The following is a 23,130-nucleotide window of genomic DNA, read 5'->3' as shown; positions in this document are numbered from 1 at the left end:
ACATTTGATTGTGCAGACGGTGTGGATAATTCACTCCCAGCAATGATTTCACACTGATTTAATGTTTGTGACTGTGTTTCTCTATGTTATTGAAGTCCATTAGAGTGACACTTATTGCTTGGACTGTCACACTTAGTTTCAGTTAATGCAGTGAAATCACATTGACTTTCAGCCAGAACATTGTTGCTATTAAAGTACAATTGAAATAATGGAAGCTGTTTGTGTTGATGACTGCAGATTGAGACTGATCGTTTTATTCAGGACAAATCAAATTCTTCCAAACATCTCTATAACTGAGGAAAAGAGAGGTAATAAAGTAACATGTTTGAGGTAGTACTTGAGTACTTTCATACTACATTACTCTGATACTTCACTACAATTACTGTTATTGATTATAAGCATATATTTTTTAAAATAATAGAACCATATGCACTTACTTAAAGAATTGAGAATGATAATAGGCTTTTATTGTCACTGTACAGTTAACAATGAAACTGTGGAGGTCAACAAAAGTGTAACTTACTTAAATGTCATTTTCAGTGCCATATTGTGCTATTTCATTTACTGGTATTTCATTTTATGAATTAATAATGGTATACTATGAATTCATTAGTAAGTGACTAATATATTGACTTTACATTTATGAAATAAAGATGTGCCTATAATGATGTATAACCAATCCATCAATTAACCTGGCCTAAAAAACAAGGTGGTTTACAACGTTACCGCAAAAACAATACCAGACAGGATACTAAATTTGATTACAGTGAAAATTACCAGGATATTCAGTGGGTTCGATGTCTTCATTAGATTTGCCATTAAAGACTGGGTCCAGCAGTGGTGAGTTTGTGTCAACAAGCTCGCATGAAAGTATATATTTTTGCTGCTCTGCATGGAGGCGAGTCCATTCTTGAGTTTCTGCAGCCCTACATGCTTTTTTCTCTACATCCACTCACCAGTGGAATAAGGTGTTTAAGAACAGCACCACTGACATGTCTGACACTGAAGTCTCTCTTAAGCACCACATGGGCATGTGGCGTAGTCTCAACACGAGCCATTCCATGAGAATGACGGTTAAATAAGAACGGCTCTTGAGATGATAGCGGCTGACGATGAGAGGAGACAGGATGCTCAGCATGAGGCAGCTGCACTTTGTGTTAGAAAAGAATCAAACTGTGCTGATGGCTACATTATTGCATACTGTGCTGCTGAGATTCAAGTTGACTGCAAGTGTCTTGTAGAGCAACAAAGTGGACCTGTCAACTGCTATGCAGCTGACAGGTTAAACGTGTGCCCAGGTTGTCAATGGAGCATCGCAGACATGAGATGCAGCTATGGAAGAAGAGTCCACAAACAATAAAGTGATGCTTTGTGGAAGCTAAAAAACTGAAGGTCAACAACATTGACTTTGATGTCTTGCTTCAACAGCTGGAAGCTTCCAGCTTGGTTTATTATTAACATGGTCTTTAATGATGTATTGGTTACATTCAAATGAACCAAAATATTCTCTGCCCTGTATCAACAGGATTTAAACAAGGCCTTTGCTGAAGAGTTATTCCAGTTTAGGGCCCTCAGAGCAGAGCAAAGAAAGATTATCCTTCTACAAATTTATTACAAGTTGAGAAATTGACTGCAGGCAACTTTTTTCCCCAATGTTGTTGCGGCGCTGAGGATTACCTGTTACCTAGGAGGGAGGTAATTTTCTCAAATTAAATGCATAAAAAATGAACAGAGAACAACCCGGGGCCAATCTATCAGCAGTGATTCAGCAAGCTGGATTTTGAGGATTTAAAAGCCCAGAGTGTGAAAGCAAAATCAACAAAGTACTGCTAAAGATAGGGATCAACTATTATAAAAGTGTCCTTTATAGATGTGTCAGAGTTCATTTTTTTCCCCTGGAGATGCATGGATGGGCACAGCTGGTTATGTTGGGAAAGAATCAATGAATACAGTAGTTCAGTGTTAAACACTTCAGAAGTTCCCTGCTTACTGATGTATGCAGATGTATTGCCTACCACTAGATTGTAAGACGTTTATATTTCAGCATGTTGGTGTAACAAGCAGTGAGCAACTGAGGAGAGCTTGAGTCATGAGCCAAGTAGAGCAGACTGGTATATACACTTACCTGACACCCACCTGATACCCGTCAACCATGCATGGCCAGAGTAACTTGATCAAGATCCCTGGGGCAAAAATAACCTGTAGGTGTGTCACTTTCTGACCCAAAATCTGGGGATTTAGGGCCCCCTGAGGGTCTGGGTTTGTGGGGCAGAATATGCATTCAAATAAGCCAAACTACTGGTGACCAATCAGAATCAGTGGTCAGATATCTATCCATCCATTTTCTTATCCATTAAGGGTTTCCTGGGGGGCTGGAGCCTATCCCAGCCACACTTGGTGAGAGGTGGGGTACACCCTGTACGGATCACCAGTCCATCGCAGGGCCAACACACACTCACATTCCCACCTATGGGCACCTACTTGCATATGGAACTGTGGGAGGAAGTCGGAGTACCCGGAGAGAACCAGTGCAGAACATGCAAACCCCAGGCAAACCAGAACCGGGACCATCTTGCTGTTAGGCCACAGTGCTAATCACCGTGCCGCCCTAGTGGTCAGATATGAATGGTTGATTTCTGCAAGTGGTTTTGAGTTCATTTGATCCCACAACCAATTACATACATTAATGACCAATGCCTTTTTATGTACTTTGTAAGAAGTCGATACATTACCTAGTAGCCACTCATTCATTTATACATGTAGATTTGTGATATATCTTGTATAATGCTTTAGTTGAGTCTGTGTCACTTATTTGCCAAAACATTTCCTCAAAACACACTTATATTACAAAGTGACTCTTCACTGGTAATTTTTCCATCACCGCAGTGTGAATTGTTAAGTTGTGTTTTTCACAGCTCCACAGCTCTGCGGGGCCGCCTGCACAGCTGAGCAGACATCTGCAGCAGAGATCCCCAGCGACTCCCATCATGGGATTACAGGGCCGTTTGGAGTGGACCACATCTGATTTAAAGCCTCTGTCACACATATAGAATGCACAGCTAGCATGTGTGAGCACTGGCGATGCCACACTTCAGCATGAAAAAGCTGCTGAGGGAGATTGAATTAAATGAGTCTGCCTCTCTCTCTCTCTCTCCTCTCTCTCTCTCTCTCTCTCTCTCTCTCTCTCTCCCTCTCTCTCTTCCTCTCTGTCTGTTGGTCTATTGCTCAGCAAAGTACCAGGGATAATTACTTATGAGTGGGCTACTGTTATTGATGGAGTAGGGATGAGAGAAGGGTTACACTGCTGTTTTAAAAAGCTTTATCTGACCACATAAATAACCCCTTTTATCTCTGTCAAGGAAACACTGTGTTCATTTAAATTACTGAACTGCATCCAAATCATCATATTACTGAATATGTTCAGCATTTGTCAATTACATTACATGGTGCACTGATAATCAGCTTTTTTTTTTGGTCAGTCTTTTGCCTTTCATACAGAGAGCAGTCCTCACAGTATTGACAATAGTCTCAACAGTCTATCTTCTAATTAAATGTGAAAGAAATCTCTTTGACACAGCCTGCTGGTCATTTAAATGTGTTTGTTACAGCAAACAAACACAGAAGTCATTTATTTGATGTCTTTTTAAAAGACAATGATCAGTGCGGCGGCAGGCTGTTTACTGGGCCACCCACACAGAGCAAGCAACACAGCAGCATCACTCAGCAGAAATGAAACAAAGCGGATCAAGGATTGTAAGAAGAGATGGGAAGAATCGCTCACAATTTGAGCACACAGGATCAGACAGAATGCAAAATGATGGAGGCATGTTTTGTTTTCCCACTTAGAGAAACAACAACAAAAAAAAAAAACTGAGATAAGCCTGGCAGCAGAAAGCGGCGGTGTGTGTTGACCAGAGTGACTGAGTGACAAGAGCTGCTGTTGAGCTATACGTTATCCTCTCCACTCAGCTCTGAGTTTTGATCACTGGTGGCTCCAGTGGTGGCTGAGTGAGTATAGAATAGAGAATATAGTGGATTTATCAAGCTCCGCCTCCAACATGCTATCATGATTACTGTTGAATTCACTTGACAACTACATTCATGCTGTAAAGTAGAGGCCTCATTATACCATTCAATGGTTTGTTTGAAGCGGTTCAGTGCAGGCAATATAAAGATTCACGTCCAGTTTCTCACAGTTAGTCATGCTCTATCTGTGTTAAAAATCTTCAGCAAAGAGAGCTGAAGACTGTTCAGAATATTAAAGGTCAGTCATACTGTAAATGGCTGTGGGATTTCAGGCATGGCTATATGCCATACAGCCAGCCACTGCAGCTTAGCAAAGCACAGATTCAACCGTGTGTTTCTTTGTGACATCTTTAGGGACAGAATAGAGTCTGAGCAAGTGAGAAGGGGTATAATTCTAAAAATATAAATCATAAATTAAAATTGTTCCAATGTCAGGTTGGGTTTATAAAATATTCATTATGAAAGTGTTTTACTTGCAAAAGCGAGAAAACTGAAGCCTCTGGTTTGCGTACAGAGCAGAGTGGTTGTAATATAATACTCACACAGAACAATGAGCATTAATCTTGTATTTACAGGCTGGAGACATATTTGCTATTATATTACTCCTCTGCTCTGTGCACTTCCTTTGATTTTCATAGATATTTTTAGTGATCTCCAACTGCCCTCATGATGTTTCTCTTGTGATGCAATCTCCACACTTTTTAAAGTTCCATCTCAATCAACAATGGTATAACCATAGCAACATCCTGTTTCCTAGTCATAGAGGTTCAAGGCAACATAAAGGTTCAATAACTTAATGTGCTTTATGTTCATGCATCTGCTTTTTTTTCTCATTAACTGGCTAAAAGGAAATAGTCAACAGGTTCTACAGCCATGCTAGCAGCTCTGTGAGGCTATTCTCAGGCATGGCAGTGATTTGAGCTAAATGTTAACAGTAGCATGCTAACATTCTCACAATAATAATGCTAACATTCTGATATTCAGTGAGCGTAATGTTTACCATGTTAACCATCTCAGTTTAGGGTAGTAGTATGCTATCATTTGCTAATTAGCACTGATAACAAAGTGCAGCTGAGGCTAATGGGAATGTTATTAGCTTTGCAGGTGTTTGGCCGTAAACCAAAGTATTGAATAGATTAAGTTTCTGACCTGATATTGCTGCTGGAGGAAAGGTCAGAGGATCACCAAAGTCATAAGGGTTGCATCATCTGGGAACCATGAATGTCTGTACTAAATTTTTTACCAGTTCATAGACTAGATCTTGGATTATTACACAGAAAAAGTAAAAAGTCAGAGGATCATGAAAGTCATTAGCACTGGTGGTGCTAGTATTCATCCTCTGAGGTCCCCAAAAGATTCATGACAATCCATCAAATAATTATTAAGGTATTTCAGTTTAGACCAAAGTGTTGGACCAACAGAATGATCGATAGGCCACTGGCATCAGCATCCCTAACCGACCGACTTCACTGACCAGTCGACTGTTTCGCTGTTTATGCATGAAATAAGGGATCAAAGTGTTGAAAGCAAACATTTGAATAACCACTCAATCCAAAGATGTTGAGCAAAATAATCTTGTATTTTGGCATTTTGAAATATGGCATTTGAAATAAAACAGATTGAATCATCAGATAAGTAATTAACTCCAAAGGAGATTTACTATTTGTCTTTGTACTTGGTATCTTTCTCTTCACTGTTTGGCAAACCTGTTTGCCCAGGGAAGGGGGCTATCTTGAGGAAGAAATAGGGATTACTATGAACTCGCGCAGCCACCAGGATGGGAGTGGCAGCATAGAGCAAGTTAGCCACCAGCACACACCAGAAAGCATCATTTGGGATTTGAAATGGAGCCGTGGTATGAGGATGGAGGGACCCCCCAATATGGGCCCACTGACACTGGAAGGAGACACAGAGCGAAAGGTTAGACTGCACTTTCATAAATTAATACTGCATATTGTACCTATTGCCACTGATATTTCCAGTATTGCCTGTTTAGTTCTATTTTCACTTTGATGGAAGGTCATTTAATGCCTTAATGTTTCTTTGCACAAACCTTTGGAGCAGTAACTTGGAGGGAAATTTGTTCTACCATTAGAAATACACAGAAAAGGATCTCTAATGGAGGTGATAGATCACTGCGCAGATGATGTACAACTTAAGAAGCTGACAGTTTAGAAGACAGGGAAGGCACTCTACAACCTTTTATAAACAGCAAAACAAGACTTTAATTAAGGATTTGTCTCCTAATGGTTCCAATCATTCTCTTAGATCAATATGGAGAGAACAGACCACCAGCTTGTTTATTACAGGAAATATTCTTCAAAGGATAAACGTGGTCCAGGTAATTATTAACAGGATGAGACCTCACAACAAGGAATTTAATTGCAGTGACACGTGTCAGACATCTTTGTACTGAGGATGTTGATGGAAACTTTAATCAGGCTGAAGCCAGTCATTATCGCAATGAGTTAATGCAATGCAATAAACTGTCAGTGCTACACATTTCAGTATGCTGCACCTGTATCCTAACCATTTATTCTGAACCAGATTCACTTATCGACTGTGTGTTCTCCTGGTGTTACCTGAGTCATAGCCCCGGCAAAAAATATCGTCCAGTCTGACATCCATGTGCACCCAGGCTTGAGGAGACCGTAAACAAATGCACCCAACAGAGGTAGTCCATAGAAGAACAAGTGCAGCATCTGAAAAAACAAATTCAACACCATTACTCACCCCTTTTTATTCAACATTTTAACTTGCAACATGCATAAGTTCCGTGATGACATAGGTGAGTTATTGAAGTAAATATTACAGTTTATGTTCCAGTGAATATAGATTCTGGATATAGTGAAGGGTGAGAAAAAGAGTGCAGCCAGGTTTTCCCCTCCATCACTGTCAGTCTATGTTGTTGTTGGACCAGCACTCCACCAGACAATTAATACAGTACATCCTCATTCTCCCTTGGCCTACACTGCACATCATCTACTCACACTGAATGCAGAAGAGGGCTGCTTAAAGCTAAAAATATTACCCCATGGACTATATTTAACATGCCCCATAAAAGTAGCACTACCAGAGAAAAACACTTGAAATTTGGAGCAAAATTACTAAAAATTCAATTACAATAAATGTTAACAAGTATTAGTATAGTATAGAAAAATGTAGATAGGTATCAAAAGTAAATTTACTCAGCCTTGTTCCTACTAGGGCATTAAACTGTTAAAGTTTTATGAGAAGTATGATATTTTTTATGGCCTAGGTGTTCCTGATTTCAACTGCATTGCATTATATCATTGTAATCTAATCTCACTTTGATTTTTTTCTGCAATGTAACTAGTATCTGCAGCCATTAGAATCTCTCACTGTCTCAAAATTGTTATTAAGTGCAGTGCTTGAGTTTTTTTCTACATCCCTGCTCTGAGCTCTTTTAAACACAAATTCACACCCTCAGCACAAATTACTACTTCCACACAAGGGTCATTACAGAAACTGTCTTGACCTTCAACTTAAAATATTTGGTGCATGAAAGTCCAGTTTCCCACTTTATAAAACCCTCAAATTATTCCACTGAACAGTTTCTTTTCATTCTCGTTCTGAGGTCTAGATGAATTCTAATGAGTTCAGCTAAGGGCTTGAAAGCCAATCATATATGCCCTTCAGTCTTTTGTTAAAATGTCTTCTTAGCGCCGCCACAGTAATCTGTCACATATCGTCCATCATCATCAATGAATAAAGAGGTCAGTAGCTGCGGAAACAGTGTAACCCTGTGCAACAAACCTGACTTCATTTCATTTCATCACTCTCTCTCTCTCTCTCTCTCTCTCTCTCTCTCTCTTTTTCTCACACACACACACACACACACATCCATGAGGCAATGCTAAACACACACACACAAACAGATTTGCAAAGGCACCCGAGACATACTTTCACATGCAGCGCACACACACACCTCCCACCCAGTGAGATGCTGATGGGGGGCTTTGGGCAAGGGATTAGCTTATCAAGTTCTCAGCATGCGGTTCGTCTGTCTGATCAATGACTTGCAATTGTGCCTAGACTGCGGCCCCTACAAGGTCTTCGGATAACCTATTGACAAAGCTGGGTACGCCAAACAAAGCAAAACAAACCCCACAGCAGCGTAGGGTCAGAAGGAGAAAATAGAAAGGAAAACAGACCCACCGCCAGTCACAGTAATAATCAGTTATCCATCTTAAGCAAATGAAAGAGAGAGACAAAGATGCGCCGGCCTCTCAACCCACGCTCATTGTTGCTGTAATGATGAAAAATGGCTCTGTAATCAGCTGTGAGCTCAAAGAGCGGAGGAGATAAGAGCAAGATTCCCATACACTCAGAGTGACATCCATGAAAGCAGAGGTCCATTATGTGGTTGGTTATTTTAAACAGGCTGGAGAGGAGTTTTCAGGTGTTGCTGGTGGAGACAGAGAGGCTGAGTGTGGAGACAGGGAGAGAGATAAAAGCACCCACCATCACCCTGGGGTAGCCCACAGGATCCTTCAGGTAGGGTTCATAGTGCTTCAGGTAGATAGAGCAGACTTCTAGTGGAGAGTCCAGAGCCACCTACAGGGGGTGGACAAAATAACAGAAACACCTCGCAATACAATGCAGTTCAATAAGACAACACAACAACCTACTACTGCAAATTACCACGGAAATAAACATTTTTGGAATTTTTGGAAATATGCTTTGCTTGTTTGTTAAGACTCAGATGAGTAGATCGATACCACTCTTATATCTGTCCAATATATATGAAGCTACAGCCAGCAGCTGGCTTCATGCTAAGCTAAGTTAGCTTCATTTACCATACAGATATGAGAGTGGATCAATCTTCTCATCCAAGATAGCAAATGAGAACGTTTCCCAAAATGTCAAACCACTCTCTTATATGACCTGTGTGACAATGAAACAGTAGCAAAATAAATGTGTTAAAATACACTATTCATACATAGATGGCCTATAGGTACATATAACATTCCCATATGGCTCAATTAGTTGAAAGTATTGCTTGTAAATACATCATAAATGAATCTTCAACACTCTCTGGACTACTCTGCTGAGCAAAAACTACTCTGCTGAGCAAAAACTACTCTGCTGAGCAAAATTGCAGGGTACATGACTTTTAAAACTACCATTAACTCTGTCCTTAACATGACTGTGATGTACACTCACTAAGCCTCTGAGGATGGTGAAGGCCATGGCAGCTAAAAGGAACACCACTAGGATCAGGTCCAAGGGACGCCAGATAAGTTTCATGCTCTGAGCATGCTGGGCCTGTGGGGAAATGTCAACACAATGTACAGTATAGTGCTGGTTAGTCAAGGTCATGATTTCAAAGCATCGTCTCACTTTAATGAGACCCATGTTTCTAAGGAGTGGAATGAATGAATGTTTTCTCACTCCATGTTTTCAAACTAATTAAACCTACATTCATTGATTTTTACCCAAAAAGGAGAACCAGAAACAAGCTGTAAACACAACACTGACATATTCACCATCTAAGTTGTTATGGCGAGCTTGGAAGGAAAACATTAGCTTTTATTTGTAGTCATATTTGTGTCCCCTTGGCAAATGTAAGGCCAGTGTTAAATCTTATTTTAGTAAACTTTTGCTTTCCACCAACTCCTGAGAGAGAAATACCTGGCTCTTTAGCTGCTAAATACTCCACTATGTTCAGATAGTTGCTAACTTTGTCTGCCTCCCCTTAGGTGCTGGAAAGTCCATGAAGTCAGTTCATCAGAGTTATGTTGGAGCCTATTTCAGCTGACATTGGGCAAGAGGCAGGATATACCCTAGACAGATCACCAGTCCATCACAGGGTTAACATATATAGACAAGTCATTCACATTCACATTCACACCTATGGGTCAATTTAGAGTCACCTGTTAATCTGCATGTCTTTGGACTGTGGGAGAAAGCCAGAGTACCCATAGAGAACCCACACAGGTACAGGGAGACCATGCAAACCGGATTTCAAACCTCCAACCTTCTTGCTGTGAGCCGACAGTGCTAACCGCTGGACCACTGTGCTGCCCACTGTTTAAGACCAAACTAATGCTACTTTCAGTCATGACCACAAAGGGTTGAGGCTAAATTAAGGCCACTCTCCCAAGGGTAAGGATTTAACAATGACCCACTCAAGTTAGTTTTGTATTTCAGAATCAGCAGTATACAGTTAAGTTATAATGTGACAGAAACAAACATAACATATTGTAGCACTACTTGCTCACAAACTGATGATCTTCTTTTAGATTCAGGTGAGTACACCACAAATTCCTTCTATCACACTGTCTATACCACTAGAAATTACAGTAGCTCATCAATATAAATGACATAATTGGCCACACATTGCCACTGTCCACTGGAATGTTTATTGTACCGGTTAAACATATTCGGCAAACACTAGCCTTTTAAGCCTTTCCACATTTATATCAATGTCTAACCATCCATGCACCTTACATTGTATCCACCAATTAGTGGTCTGTCCTTGGGCCTTGTGAATAGTGTGACAGCTCCCCATACAGGCACGAGAAGGAAGAGGAAGTTGAGCCAGAAAGCTGGACGGATCTCTGACCCATATTTACCTGCCAGAAAGAAAATTAAGAGGTGCTTATCAGTTTGTTCTCAACCATACAAGGATACACTATAAACATCTTGATATAATTCAGTAATTACATTTCTTATCAAAAACTCTACAGGGCACTTCAGGCAAATGCATACAGTACAGCATGTCTACTGTAACACAACAGAGAGAACAACACATTGCTTGCAGACAAGTTTGATCTTGTGACACTTTTGAAAAGCTAACAACAGATGCTTTAAGTCTGTTTTCAGCTTTGTTCTTTGGGTTGTGACAGCAGGCGCGGGGTGTGTGCGTGTTTTGTTGGCAGGCTGAACTGTGACACTGATGGTACACGGCAGTGCAGATGTTCACTTGATTAAAGCTTGTCGTCACGGGACCGGTAGACAGAGAATAGAAGATGAGGCTCACCTGCCACTATCCCAGCAATGAATACACTCATGTTGGCACACAAAGAGCCAGCCCAGAACAAGCCGAGGGTACGGTAGGCTTTCCTGGGACAGAGACCAAAAAACAAGAGTCATTACTCTATTGTAGAGATTGCAATTAAGATAGAAGGTAATAGGATGAAGATTTACAAGGTGTTTGTCACTTCAAGTAGCCTGAGCAATATCTGATTCATCTATCATACTTGTTCTGTGTCGTACAAAGCTGAGCAGTTTATCCCAGCGTTGAATAGACTGATATTGTTTAACGGAGGTTTTCATTTCCATGATAGCCCCTGCCCTAAGGTAGTGCTGGCTCTGAACTCTTGAACTCAGTGACTGTACTTTATGACTAACTCACTTTAGAGGACCCACTCTGTTTTAAAAGATACAGTTTTATATTCAGGTTTTTGTGATTCATGTGGTGCAAGATACTTCATCTTATTTACTATTTCCATAAAATATATGTAAAATATAAAGGGAAAAAAAGCTAAAATATAGGAAAATAATGAGTCCAAAGCTTGTCACACACTGCGTGAATTTAAATCTCTATACTGAAATATATTCCTGCTGCGCTCAGACTTACATACATACAGCTTCTACAGCCTCCTATGTAGCTGTTTCCTCAGGTAGGTATTGTTCTCTGTAAAGTCATCTGAGACAGCTATATGTAATGTGGAGTAAGATAAATGAGCTTGAAGTGACTTGAACTGACTTTACCTTCACCCACCTGTCTGTTATCCTGCTGATCATCACCAGGTACATGATAAAGTGTGCTATTCCATCCCAGTAGCACATCATGATGGCATAGGCTGTTCCCAGATACGGCTCTCCCTGAAGTACATTACACAAATACAGAATTATTCCCATGTTCCCAGGGTCTTATAATACACAGATCTATGTAGCACTTAATGGGAACCTGAAAAAGATGTTCTTCAGCTCTGTATTCACTTAATATGACACAGGCTATTTATTCTGCCACCCACCACTGCCGTATGGTTCCCAATATAATAAGGGTACACTTGAGGGAACTTATCAAATGGGTCAGGGCTGTTGGTTTTATACAGCTGTTTTGAAACCTTGTTCCAATAAAAACTAAAATTTCAGCCAAACACAATAGGAGGGTTAATGTGTGCTAACAGATTATTAAACTGGGGAACATAGATTTGCTCCTGAATACATATTGTACAGTGTACAGTGCTAATGATAGACATTTGGTTAACATGGCTGTCTGGTGCTTTGATTTAGTGTTTCTGCACAGTGTTTAGTTAAATGATATGGCCACAAATCCTCTCTGCTGGTGTTTGAATAATCTTTCAAAGAAGTTTTTAAGTCAAGTCACAGAGATTTTGTTTGAGTGTCTTTTTAGTGCCATTGTAGTGTCATTTAAATGTGACAGTAAGAAACCTACTGTCTTCTGGTAGAATTCCATAAAGCCAGAAAGAATGCCGTCGTATTCCAAGGCACTTGTCAGGTCAATGACACAAGTAAAAGAAAATTCTGCAAAAACTGCAAAGGAAAGAAAATGTTCATTTTCAGGGGAAAAATGCTTCGTATTAAAAGTCAGCAGTGTACAACCAGCCTGAGATTTCACAAAACTAACAGGAGTTAAAAAATCATTAAAAAGACATGTTAAGCAGCTTTATCAACTTCGTCATTAAGAGGCCGCTGTGATTTTGAAAGTTTCATGGAATTACTCAGTCTACCTACTCTGAAAAATACATACCTCAGTCTTTCAGTCTCCCTTTCCAACTTTTTTTATTTGTATTTTTTGACTGGAAAACATTTTCCTTCAACTGGCTGGTTATTGATTTATGTGATAGTGTCTCCAACCTATAGGTAGTTCTGTATCGACAATGTGGTGAGAAAATTAAGTCATGCGCGGTGAGGTAGGCTGGAGGCTATTTATATTGAGTCTGTGGTGAACAGCCTTCTTCTGTCCTCAGGTTAAGAGCTGAGATGAACTGAAAGGCCATGTCCACAAGACAGAATTTTAAGTGTGGAGTTACGCAAACACAAGCGGCATTTGGGCCTTTTTAATACTCAATACTAAACCCCCCTGGCCAAACTGGTAAAATAGCTGTCATAGCCTCTTTTATCAAATGATCTACTCAGTGTGGACTTTTTGCAAGAAATTAGACATCAAAAATTGCATATATATCACTGCACAACAAGTGTGCATACACCAGCAATTCCCTGTCCAGATTCTCAGATTTTCTTTACAAGAGACTAAAATTACAAAAAAATAAAAGGGCTTTAGGTGTAATGTGATAGAATTTGAAAATGCCCATTTGAGCATCACTATGGTCATTTTTCTCGATAGAGGCCCTCTGAACAATGAATGGACCACAACACACATCAAGTCATCATCACACTAACTACAGCATACTGCTCGATAGTCTGCTGTACAGCTCAAAAAACGTGACAATAAAAATATGGGCTACATCAACCAACCAGAGCACACACAGGGTGCCTCTGTTGTAAACTGCTGAGGTATCTTTCAGTACATAACATGCCCATTGCACTGTTAATGACTGGAAAACGCTGTCTGGATTGACTAGTCTTGGCATCACCTGCACAGTTTACAGTGTACATTCATGGTGGCCTGATTTAGGGCAAATAACACGAGACACTGGACCCCATGGTTGCAATTGTACACACCAGTTATGGAAGCATTACTGTTTGGGGTTATTCAGTTTGCATACACTGACTCCAGAAACACCTGTTGATAGATGCCTTGATGCCAGTCTTATTAAACATGATTTGGATGAACAGAAACATCCATTAATCCATTATCTATACTGCTTATCTTTAAGGGTCACAGTGGGCCTGGGGCCTATCCCAGCTGGTACTGGGCAAGAGGTGAGGTATACCCTGGACAGATCCACCAGTCCATAACAGGGCCAACATATATAGACAATTCACGCTCACATTCACACCTACAGGCAATTTAGAGTCACTAATTAACCTGCATGCCTTTGGACTGTGGGAAGAAGTCAGAGAGAACCCACGCAGGAACAGGGAACTGCAAATCAGGGTTTGAACAAGGAACCTTCTTGATGTGAGTCAATGCTAACCACTGCACCACCACCATGCCGCCCCATGAACAGAACCAGAGCATCTGATATTTATGTAAGGACGCTGGACAAAGTGCATGTTCATATCAGTGATTTACCACTGGAATCACTTCATAGGGAACAACTGTGAAAACCATCACAACAATTTGCTGCCTGAACACTGCAGAATGTCATTGTAAAGAGAAATGCTGTGTTGTGACACGGGTGTCTCTCTGCAGATACCGCAGCTTAAATCGTTGTATCACATCCCTCCTATCTGTCCTTCACACATATTACACGCACATACATGCACACACACACACACACACACACATATTGTCTCTCCTGTGTACCCATGTCTCTGTAATCCTCGGGACAACCAGCTTTATCTCTGACATCTAACAGGTGAGATAGCAAGGGGATTATGGCTCTCTATCATTGAGAGGATCCTGCCACAGCTTTACACTCATTGTTATGGTCCCCCTACACAACACTAGCATTGCCTTGAGCACTGAGTACCAATATATCACCTGGTTTCTGTCTCACTGGCATAGCCCCTGGCATCAGCCGCTGGGATAAGTTTGTGGGGAAACCCTTGCTAGAAATGGAGAGTTTAGTTTGACCAATAGCTGCACATAAATCAGGGCAAAACATGAGACAAATACTGACAAAGACTGTGGAGACATTCAGTTCAAGGTATGTGAAAGGCTGTCACATGAAAGACCTGAACACAAACCTCTGTCTGGTCTTCAGAGTAAATCAGTAGTGGGGTCTGAATAGTATTGCAGTGACTGTATTAGCATTTTCAAATAGGTGTGCCTTTTGTCTCAGGGTCAAGCAAGGATTCAGTCTCAAAAGAATAACTAAAAGGTTAAGTAAGTCAGTACAAGCACTGTGAAGGTCCTCAGCCTCCAAAGGGTCAGTCATGCCTCAGAAAAGTCTGGCTAAGCTTCTGATCAGTCTAAGCAGCTTTCAACGTATCAGACAAAATCACATTGAATACAATTCATGTTTTCACTCTAAACCAGTGAGTAGTGAGTGAAGGTTCTGGAAATCTCTTTGTGGGATCAGCTCCAGTACAATGCATAGTACTTATTAACCTCTCTATAGTCTGTATTAAACTCTGTTATTTTGAAATATCTTGCAACTAAGTTGAGAAAAGCACATAGTTGTGTTAATTACCAAAGAATAAGGCGTCTTTAGGTGGGTTGCCACGAGTGATGAGGAAGTAGAACAGAAACACAATCACCAACACAGCAACACCAATCCCCAGGATCACATAAGGCCTGTGAAAGCAGAGAAACTTTTACCTAAGAAAAACAACAACACATTGTCTGCGATTTTAACACAATCTCACTGCTGACACTCTGCGCTTTTAGACAGCAATCTCCCTCTGATTTTCTGCTTCATTCTCTTTGCTAATTACTTTCTCCCATGGAAGTTGTGCCAGTCTTCTGCACAGTGCTAAATTAGTAAATGATGATGAATGGGAAGTCAGACAGAATGATAATCACACAACGCCCAGAGTTAACACCAGGAGAAATAATGCAGAAGTGTGAGGGGAGATCGGTGTGAAAGATGCACTGTGTATAGCTATAGCAAAGATGCTGCTGGTGTGGTCGTTTGTGCGCCCCGGAGATTACTGGTGAGGTGGTAGTGTTGCATTGAATTTGCCTTCTCAAGTTGCTTTTTATAAACGACACGATACAAGTAGTAGTTTCATATTTAATCTCAGAGCTTTTAGAAATGTATAGTTGAGTTTAAAGCATCACTTGCTCGTGACATTTGTCAAGAAAATGCTGATTCTGTGTTCCTGATATTTATCTGATAAAACTCTTGCAGTGCAAAATTTACTTTTCAAAATAAGATTATGTCTTTTTTTTATTGTATTGGGTATCCAGTTTTTTCAAAGACAAAGTTACAGAATGATGATATTAATAATATTGTATGCTTCTGGTATACATTACAACCACGTTCCATTGTTAAAGTCAAGTTCTGCAATATTTCACCTCTCATACTGCTGTGGTGGTATGCCTACCAGTGGCTTAAAAGCACAGCTTTACAAAGGCTTAATCAATCATAGGCAGAGGTGTGGGAAACAGCAAGCTAGGGCCATGTTAGTTCAGCGCTGCCCTCCATGTTTACTGGTCAAAGGTACCACTGCCTTGCACTGGAAAAGATTAATGTGCTCAACGTATCTCCCAGTAAACAACATTACATCCTCGGAAAACTCACAACGTGCTCTCACAGAAGGAAAACAAATGCTGCGAGAGCAAAGGGAAACTCCCTCGCTGCCTCTCCAATTCAACACTACAGGAAGATTTATGCACACAATACTGTTTGTTTGCAGAGTGGAAGAGCACGAGGCATATTGTATGTCAAGAGCAATTTATCAAACTCTTCTCTGCAGTCTGTATTGATTGTCAGTGTCCACACATTCGAGAAAAGCCAGCAGAGATATTCACACAGGAGGAGTATAAAAGTCTGTTGGAAATGAGAAATATCTTCTGGTAAAAAAAAAAAAAAAAGAGCGTGAGGGCGGAGTAGAACATATATTTTACCACTGGCTCTGTTTACTCAGCCTACAGTGTTGTAGTGTGCAATCACCAACTGTAGACAACAATTTAAAGGCAGTTTCCCAACACACAGACAAAATAGATACAATCTGAATGAGAAAATGATTCCTTACAGCTTAGAAAAGTAATTATCTTCAACATCATATCAGTTTTTTTTGGCTCCCTATTCATTCTTTTTCCCTTTCAAGTAATGACAGGTTTAATCATTTAGAGACTTTGTACAATTGGCAAATACACCCTGAAAATGACTGAACTCATTGAATTAGCAGTGCTCAACATGATTAAGGATTTATGAGGTGGTTACAGTCAAATACAGACAGAAATGTACCTTGAGTTTTAGGCTTACAGTGTCCTCTAGTGGTGCTAATGTTTATTGTGTGTCATCCCATGATACAGTATGTATTACCTGCACTACTACGTTTATATTCTTGCAAGTCTTTGATTATTGTAACAGTTTTGATTGTGTATCAATGTTAGTATATGTAATAATTCTTGGTGGTTGTATAATATGGTTGAATAAAAAATATTACTATAATTACTACAATTCATAACAATAATTTACAGCTTTCCCCCCTAAACAGACAAAAGACTGGATTTGTACAGAATACAGACTGTTGAAACTGAACAATACGAAATCAATAAATGTAATGACTTACTCTTGAAGCTCAGGAATGGTGTTCATGGCATAAAGAATGCCAAGGGCAGAAAATGAAAATAAAAAGACTAAAGTCTCCATTTCTTCAAAAGCTGTTCAACCCACCTCCCTGCAGCAATGCTGAAAATACAGCAGAGTCATCAATAACAATAACCTAACACACCAAATATTTGATCAAATTGATATTAAACCTATGCAAAGACATCACTATATACATGAAAACTGAAATAAATGAAATAAATCTTTTAAGTAACATTATATGAATAATATGAAATAAAACCCAAAGGAAATCTACAATTTTTGAATAAAATGGAAAAGAAGCAGAGCAGGCTCTTACCGTCTGGCTATCCTTTTGGTGGATTAATCAAATTACAGCTGGCCGGGGGCAGACATGGCCTTTACTGGGAAAATAATGAAGCGGAGACAAAGAAGCTTTTGGGAGGAAAGTTATGCAATTTGGCTTTGTCAGGAGATTTACATAAGTCGTATTAGAGAATAGGCCTACATTCCACTTTATACAGCAACACACCTTCAAGTTATACTGATTCCTGTTCTATGGCACAGTCAGTGTTGTGTTTAATGAACGTGAACTGTATTTAATGTTCACAAATGCTACAGTTTCTGATTCTGAGAATGCAGAGCTGCTGACCACTGTCCACTGCAATACAAGCCCATCTGAATTCAACGCATCATACAATGCTCCTCCAACATACCACGGTTCTCCAAAGGTTCTCAGCTGGCTTGCCTTTATTGGTGTATATTATAGTAAATGGTATGGATGTGACAGTTCTATAATATCTTTAGAGTGGTTAGGATCTGAAGATGTGCTAACACATGGTTGTTTTTGTCGACTCTCTTTATTTATTTTTTTTCTAATTCTTCCTTGATCAGACTAAAGTTCTCATATCAAAGGATAATTTTGCATTTCAGTGGCTCCAAAAAGCCCAACAAACATTTCACAAACAGTTCATTTCCTGCAACTGAAACTGACCTCAGATTTGAGTTTTGTAACAAGTACTTTTTTTGCCTCTACTACAAAAAATCAAACAAAGGAAGTGTCTTTGACGTGCTTTTTGGCCTGTCCTTTGAACTGAGAATGCATGTACCATACTATTTACGGTAACCAACTTGCTCAAGATTCACAGTCACAGCATCTGAATAGGCAAAAAAATGTGAAAAATGTGTGACTAGCCTTAAATCCTTGCATTTCTGTCAGATATGCAATTGTTTCAGAGAATTCTGGCTGTGACGTGGCACACAGTGAAGACACTAACAGGAAGCTGGAAGTATTTCTGCAGTGCTTTCTCCGATCATGATCAAAATTGGTCAGTGGAGGCAAATCCTCATTGTGGAATGGTTCTCATTTATGAGCTTCTGCTCAGCACCTGGAATTACCGCTTGCCACTTGTTCTCTTCAAACATTTTGTTCAAATAGCCAATGCTGAAATTCCAGCTCAGCAGAAACCATGAGTGAAACCAATTGTTTACAGAATGATGTCAGTAGGGGGCGCCAAAGTCCAACCAAAAGGTCAGACACCCTCTTAACGTGAAAATAGCTGTGTAACTACTGTTATTTTTGAGATATAACATGGGACTTGTTTCTTATAAAAAGTTGAAAATGTTATTAGCATTGTCCCTAAACATTGTTTTAGGAATTGGTATGGCACATTGGTGTGCCTACTGTTATGGCACAACCAACCAAGGACCAAGAGCAACCTTAATCTCAAGTGAAAATGTCCTCAGTGATGAGCGAGCATGCATCACAATAGCTAAAATGTGCCATTATGCCTTTATCCTGCCTTTACATCCTGTACTATTAACCACCACCTTGTAAGACAATGCAACAATATCAGAGAAGGAAGATAGAGCACAACCATGCCAGTCTCTCTCATGAATAATACCTTGAATTTGAACCCACACATGCTACACGCACATGCACACACCGCCCTTTGCTTCACACCACCCTCCTTTGTTGGGAAAAGGGGGACTGTTATACCAGGAAAGCAGGAGCAGTGCGTGTTTGCTGGAAACAACTGGAGCTCTTCCAGCTCAGTCGTTCAATATCGTAGAATGGACAGATGGATGCCAAAATGAGACAGTGACCTGCAGGAGGAAGATGCACATGTACTCCATTTAACATCTAAAATTAAATACACTTTCATACAATAAGTGTCTGCAGGGAAGTGGTCCAACTGATTTGCTAAAATGAAATTTATGGGTTTTTTTCTTTATGCATTTTAAGATTTTTCCTTGTTCTCCTTGTTTGGTAATTTGTTTTAAACTTTTATGCCATTAATGCTCAGTATCAGATTTCTATATTTGATTATAGATCACCATTATTTTTTCTAAATGCTATTCAATACAGCTGTGCAATGCTTTTTCTGCAAAGTCATCTCTGATTTTACTCAGTGAGTGCTGTTCAACATCAGTAAGTCACTGGGTTGATTATTATTGGAAGTAGGAGTGGTAGTATTGTTGTAGCAGCAGCAGTGTATTTAGTAAGCATTATGGGCTAAATTTAGGCTCATGGCCTCTTAAAGTGAGAGGGAAAGCAACAACCGCAAACGAAGGTTTTTCATTTGTCATAAATTATTTTGTGCTTATACTAAATATCTCTTTTACCAGAGTAGCTGGTTTTTAACTCCAGGGATCTGAGGAAAAGTTGTCTGTGAATCTGAGGGTATTTTGAAGATTTATAATTATCATCACCACCACATTTTCTGACCAAAAAACATTAATCTTGGGTAATTCGTGGCTAAAATAAACCAGAGAAAAAAATAAATAGACTTTCCACTTAACCAGCCAGTTTTGAGCAAGTGTTAGCCTTAGGTGCTTAATAATAGTTAAAGCCTCATTGAGAGACATCTATTTATAGACCTCTTTCCTAGAGTGATTTGGTTGAAAAGGCCTGATTCACTTCTCAGATATGATCCAATTAAATGGTTCGATTAAGTTCAAAAGTCTTCATCTGTATTATGTTATATAAATTTACACATGGCTGTACAGTGTTATGTAGGCCTAAACCATACCATCGTGTAAACCAGCCTAAACTTAGTTTGCCTGTATTCTTTAGAGTGTAAGTAACATTTTAATCTGACACGTGGTTTACAAAATGTAATACATAACATCAAGTAACATCAGGTAGTAGATTTATATTTTACAAGACTAATTACATCCAACTGAGCTCTTGTTATTATTTGGCTATAACCATTACTTAATGCGTTAAAGAGTCAGTATCTGAACAGTAACGTGTTAATGTCTTCTCTCATCTGCAATCATATGTATTTATTTGTCTTAACCTGAGGCAGAGGCTCAGGTGTGCCAAACATGACTCTGATGAACTATTTATGGCCTGGCTGTTTTCTGCTCGCGATCAACAAGCGGCACTGCGCGTGACGACAGCGGCGGAAACATTTTTTCGCTATTCAAAATGGCACCGTCTCAATCAGGAAGTGGAGAAAACAACTAAGAAGAATAAGTTGGATAAAATTCCTCATTTCTGTTACTTTGACGCGAGTCTTCGATCAAAATCAGCCCGTGTGGTCGGGGTTTGGATTGTGAATAAGTATCACGTTATCGGTAAGTGTAATTCGAGGATATTGCGAAAAGGCGAGCGACACATCGGCAGTCGCCTTATAACAAGATGCGTTCTGGGCAGCCTCTCCTAGGCGCGCACGTTTTTTACGACGGGCTACGCCGCTTCTTCAGCGGCTGCCTAGAGTTAAGCATTATCACCGGAGACGTTATCGGTAAACTTGGAATAAATTGAGACCAAGGGAAGCTGTGGTAGCTGTAACAAATTAAAAAAAGCATAGCGTCATTGGATAGCGTCTCGGAATTAATGCGCCAGCGTTAAGAAAGGCCAGCTGCTAACTAAGCTAGCTAGTTACTTAGTAATAAGCCATGGCTTTGATATCAGCTAACCAGCAAGTAAAGTGGCTTATCCAAAAAAATCCACGCTATTACCTCTAAAAAGAGAAACATGGTAGCTTATGAGTTAGCTATACACTTGGATTTTCATCACCGGGTCAAAAGATTTATCCAAGAGTATCTTGACTTAACTACACAGTAATGTTATCCCATTAACCTTCGCAGACAATGTACAAAACGAACATACCCAGTCAGAAAACGCTAAGAGCTATGCTAACCTAGCTAGCACAATTAGCTATCAGAAGTATGCTTGGTATTAGCAAACTAATATGGGATCTTGATACATTTTGCCGTCCTTGATTATTGCTCAAAAGATTTAAGTGGACAAATGAGAAATGCTTTATAACCAACGACAGCTTGCTTGCTAACGCTCGTATAATGTATCGTTGGTCGCTCGGCAAGCTAACAGTAGTGGCAGTGACACTGTAACGTAGAGCTTTGACTGCTTTCCTTTGTGCTGTGCGGAGACCTGTGTACCTCTGTACCTTTTCTTAGAGAGAACTACATTTAGACTTAGTAAGGGAAGTTGTTGTTTAAAAACGCCACATAAAGTCCACGATGACATACATTAACGTTAATGCATTTACTTGCACACACGATGGAATATAAGCTGACGCTAGTTGATTTGCAGGAAAGGGACTTGAAGCGTTATAATGAAGTAAGTTGAAAATAACACTAGCTCTCTCAAACCTTTGGGAGATATAGCCCCAGTTTGTGCCTCTAATGTGTTATCATTACATTAATAAGTGAGACAGGAAAAGCTATCTAAAAATCAAAGTTATAGTTACAGATAAAGACATTCTTTGTAATAATACACTTGATGATCACAGTCACCGGTGTAGTGTTGGCTAACTGAGCGCATTGTGTGTGAGATTTGACTGTATCCCACATATTTTCCTTAAATCATACAGAGTTGGAGCTGCTTATGCATCAGTGGTGCCTAAGAATAAAATGCTTGTCAAGAAAGAAGTGGCTGTGCTGTTTATAATTGAGTCTACACTGCTCTATGCCACTGAGCCATCATGATGTGATTAAAAGGGCAAACACGTCACTGGTGTTTTCTTGAATTTCATAACTTCTGTATTGTAATTTATAAATTAATATATAGTCTAAAATGTTGACTTAATGTGCAACAGAAACATTTTGGGGTATTTAGTAATGATTCAGAAAACTGGAGGAGTGACCTGGTGGAAATGGAAACAGCTCTCACAGGGCTGTCCCCTCTAGTTCTTTTTCTTTCCTGCAATTTTCACTCTTTAGTTTCCAGTGTGTCTGTTGCCTGCAGCCAAAGCTAGTCAAACCCCATGCAAACCTTGACACAGTGGGTTGCCATGGTGGCTGGCTATTTTTCTAATTATGCTATTTCCCCCTTGTTGATGGATACTGTTTGGTGACTGTGAAGTGAATGACGAGCTTGGTTACTGTCAGATTTTTTAGTCAAGTGCCCTTAACCCCAGTGATGTGGTCAATGGCCTTGGTGTCATTTGCTGTCAGATTCCTCTCGCAGCCAGTACAGACTTTAATGGCAACAGAGAGGCTGTTTAAATTGGATTTTCAGGGAGTAATGCAGGTGTACACCACAACTCACTACTTTGTCTTTCACCTGTCCATAACCTAGAGGATTATAACTTAATGATTATTAGACGCCTGGTCTCAGACACAAACCTGTAGGCTGTGAAACTGCTCCTTCATATGGTGGTCTTTCTGTTTTGTCCTGTGAATTGATGTAGCGAAAAAATGTAAATGTAATTCAGAATAAGTTTACAGATTTCATATGTACAATACTAGCTACTTTTGTCAGGACAGACTTGTATGCCATTTGATATTTTAAAAATATGTGTAAATGCCTGCCTCCAGTCTGGGGTAG

At 39.8% G+C, this 23,130-nt stretch overlaps 2 protein-coding genes across 4 annotated transcripts in view; one reads left to right on the top strand and one right to left on the bottom strand.

The window, feature by feature from the left end:
* Window positions 1-5,586: 5,586 nt before the first annotated feature.
* On the bottom strand, window positions 5,587-17,802 carry tm6sf2b (transmembrane 6 superfamily member 2b). Its single transcript, XM_018670117.2, has 11 exons — window positions 17,671-17,802; window positions 17,335-17,453; window positions 15,285-15,388; window positions 12,458-12,555; window positions 11,777-11,880; window positions 11,033-11,115; window positions 10,501-10,625; window positions 9,214-9,315; window positions 8,512-8,604; window positions 6,609-6,728; window positions 5,587-5,922 (listed from the first exon to the last, which is right to left on the bottom strand). The coding sequence occupies exons 2-11, from the start codon at window positions 17,412-17,414 to the stop codon at window positions 5,686-5,688; spliced, it is 1,146 nt and encodes a 381-aa protein (XP_018525633.1). The 5' UTR covers window positions 17,415-17,453; window positions 17,671-17,802; the 3' UTR covers window positions 5,587-5,685.
* A 2,936-nt stretch (window positions 17,803-20,738) lies between these two features.
* The window catches only part of si:ch73-63e15.2 (protein strawberry notch homolog 2), a 61,265-nt gene continuing 58,873 nt past the window's right edge, over window positions 20,739-23,130 (top strand). For all 3 annotated transcript variants that reach the window (XM_018670124.2, XM_018670122.2, XM_018670121.2), the window contains exon 1: window positions 20,739-20,912. The gene's annotated coding sequence lies outside the window, so the exon portion shown is untranslated. The remainder of the gene's footprint in view (window positions 20,913-23,130) is intronic.

Source organism: Lates calcarifer, linkage group LG17, assembly GCF_001640805.2.
Source record: "Lates calcarifer isolate ASB-BC8 linkage group LG17, TLL_Latcal_v3, whole genome shotgun sequence".
Lineage (NCBI taxonomy): Eukaryota > Metazoa > Chordata > Actinopteri > Centropomidae > Lates > Lates calcarifer.
This window is presented reverse-complemented; position numbering and strand designations above follow the sequence as displayed.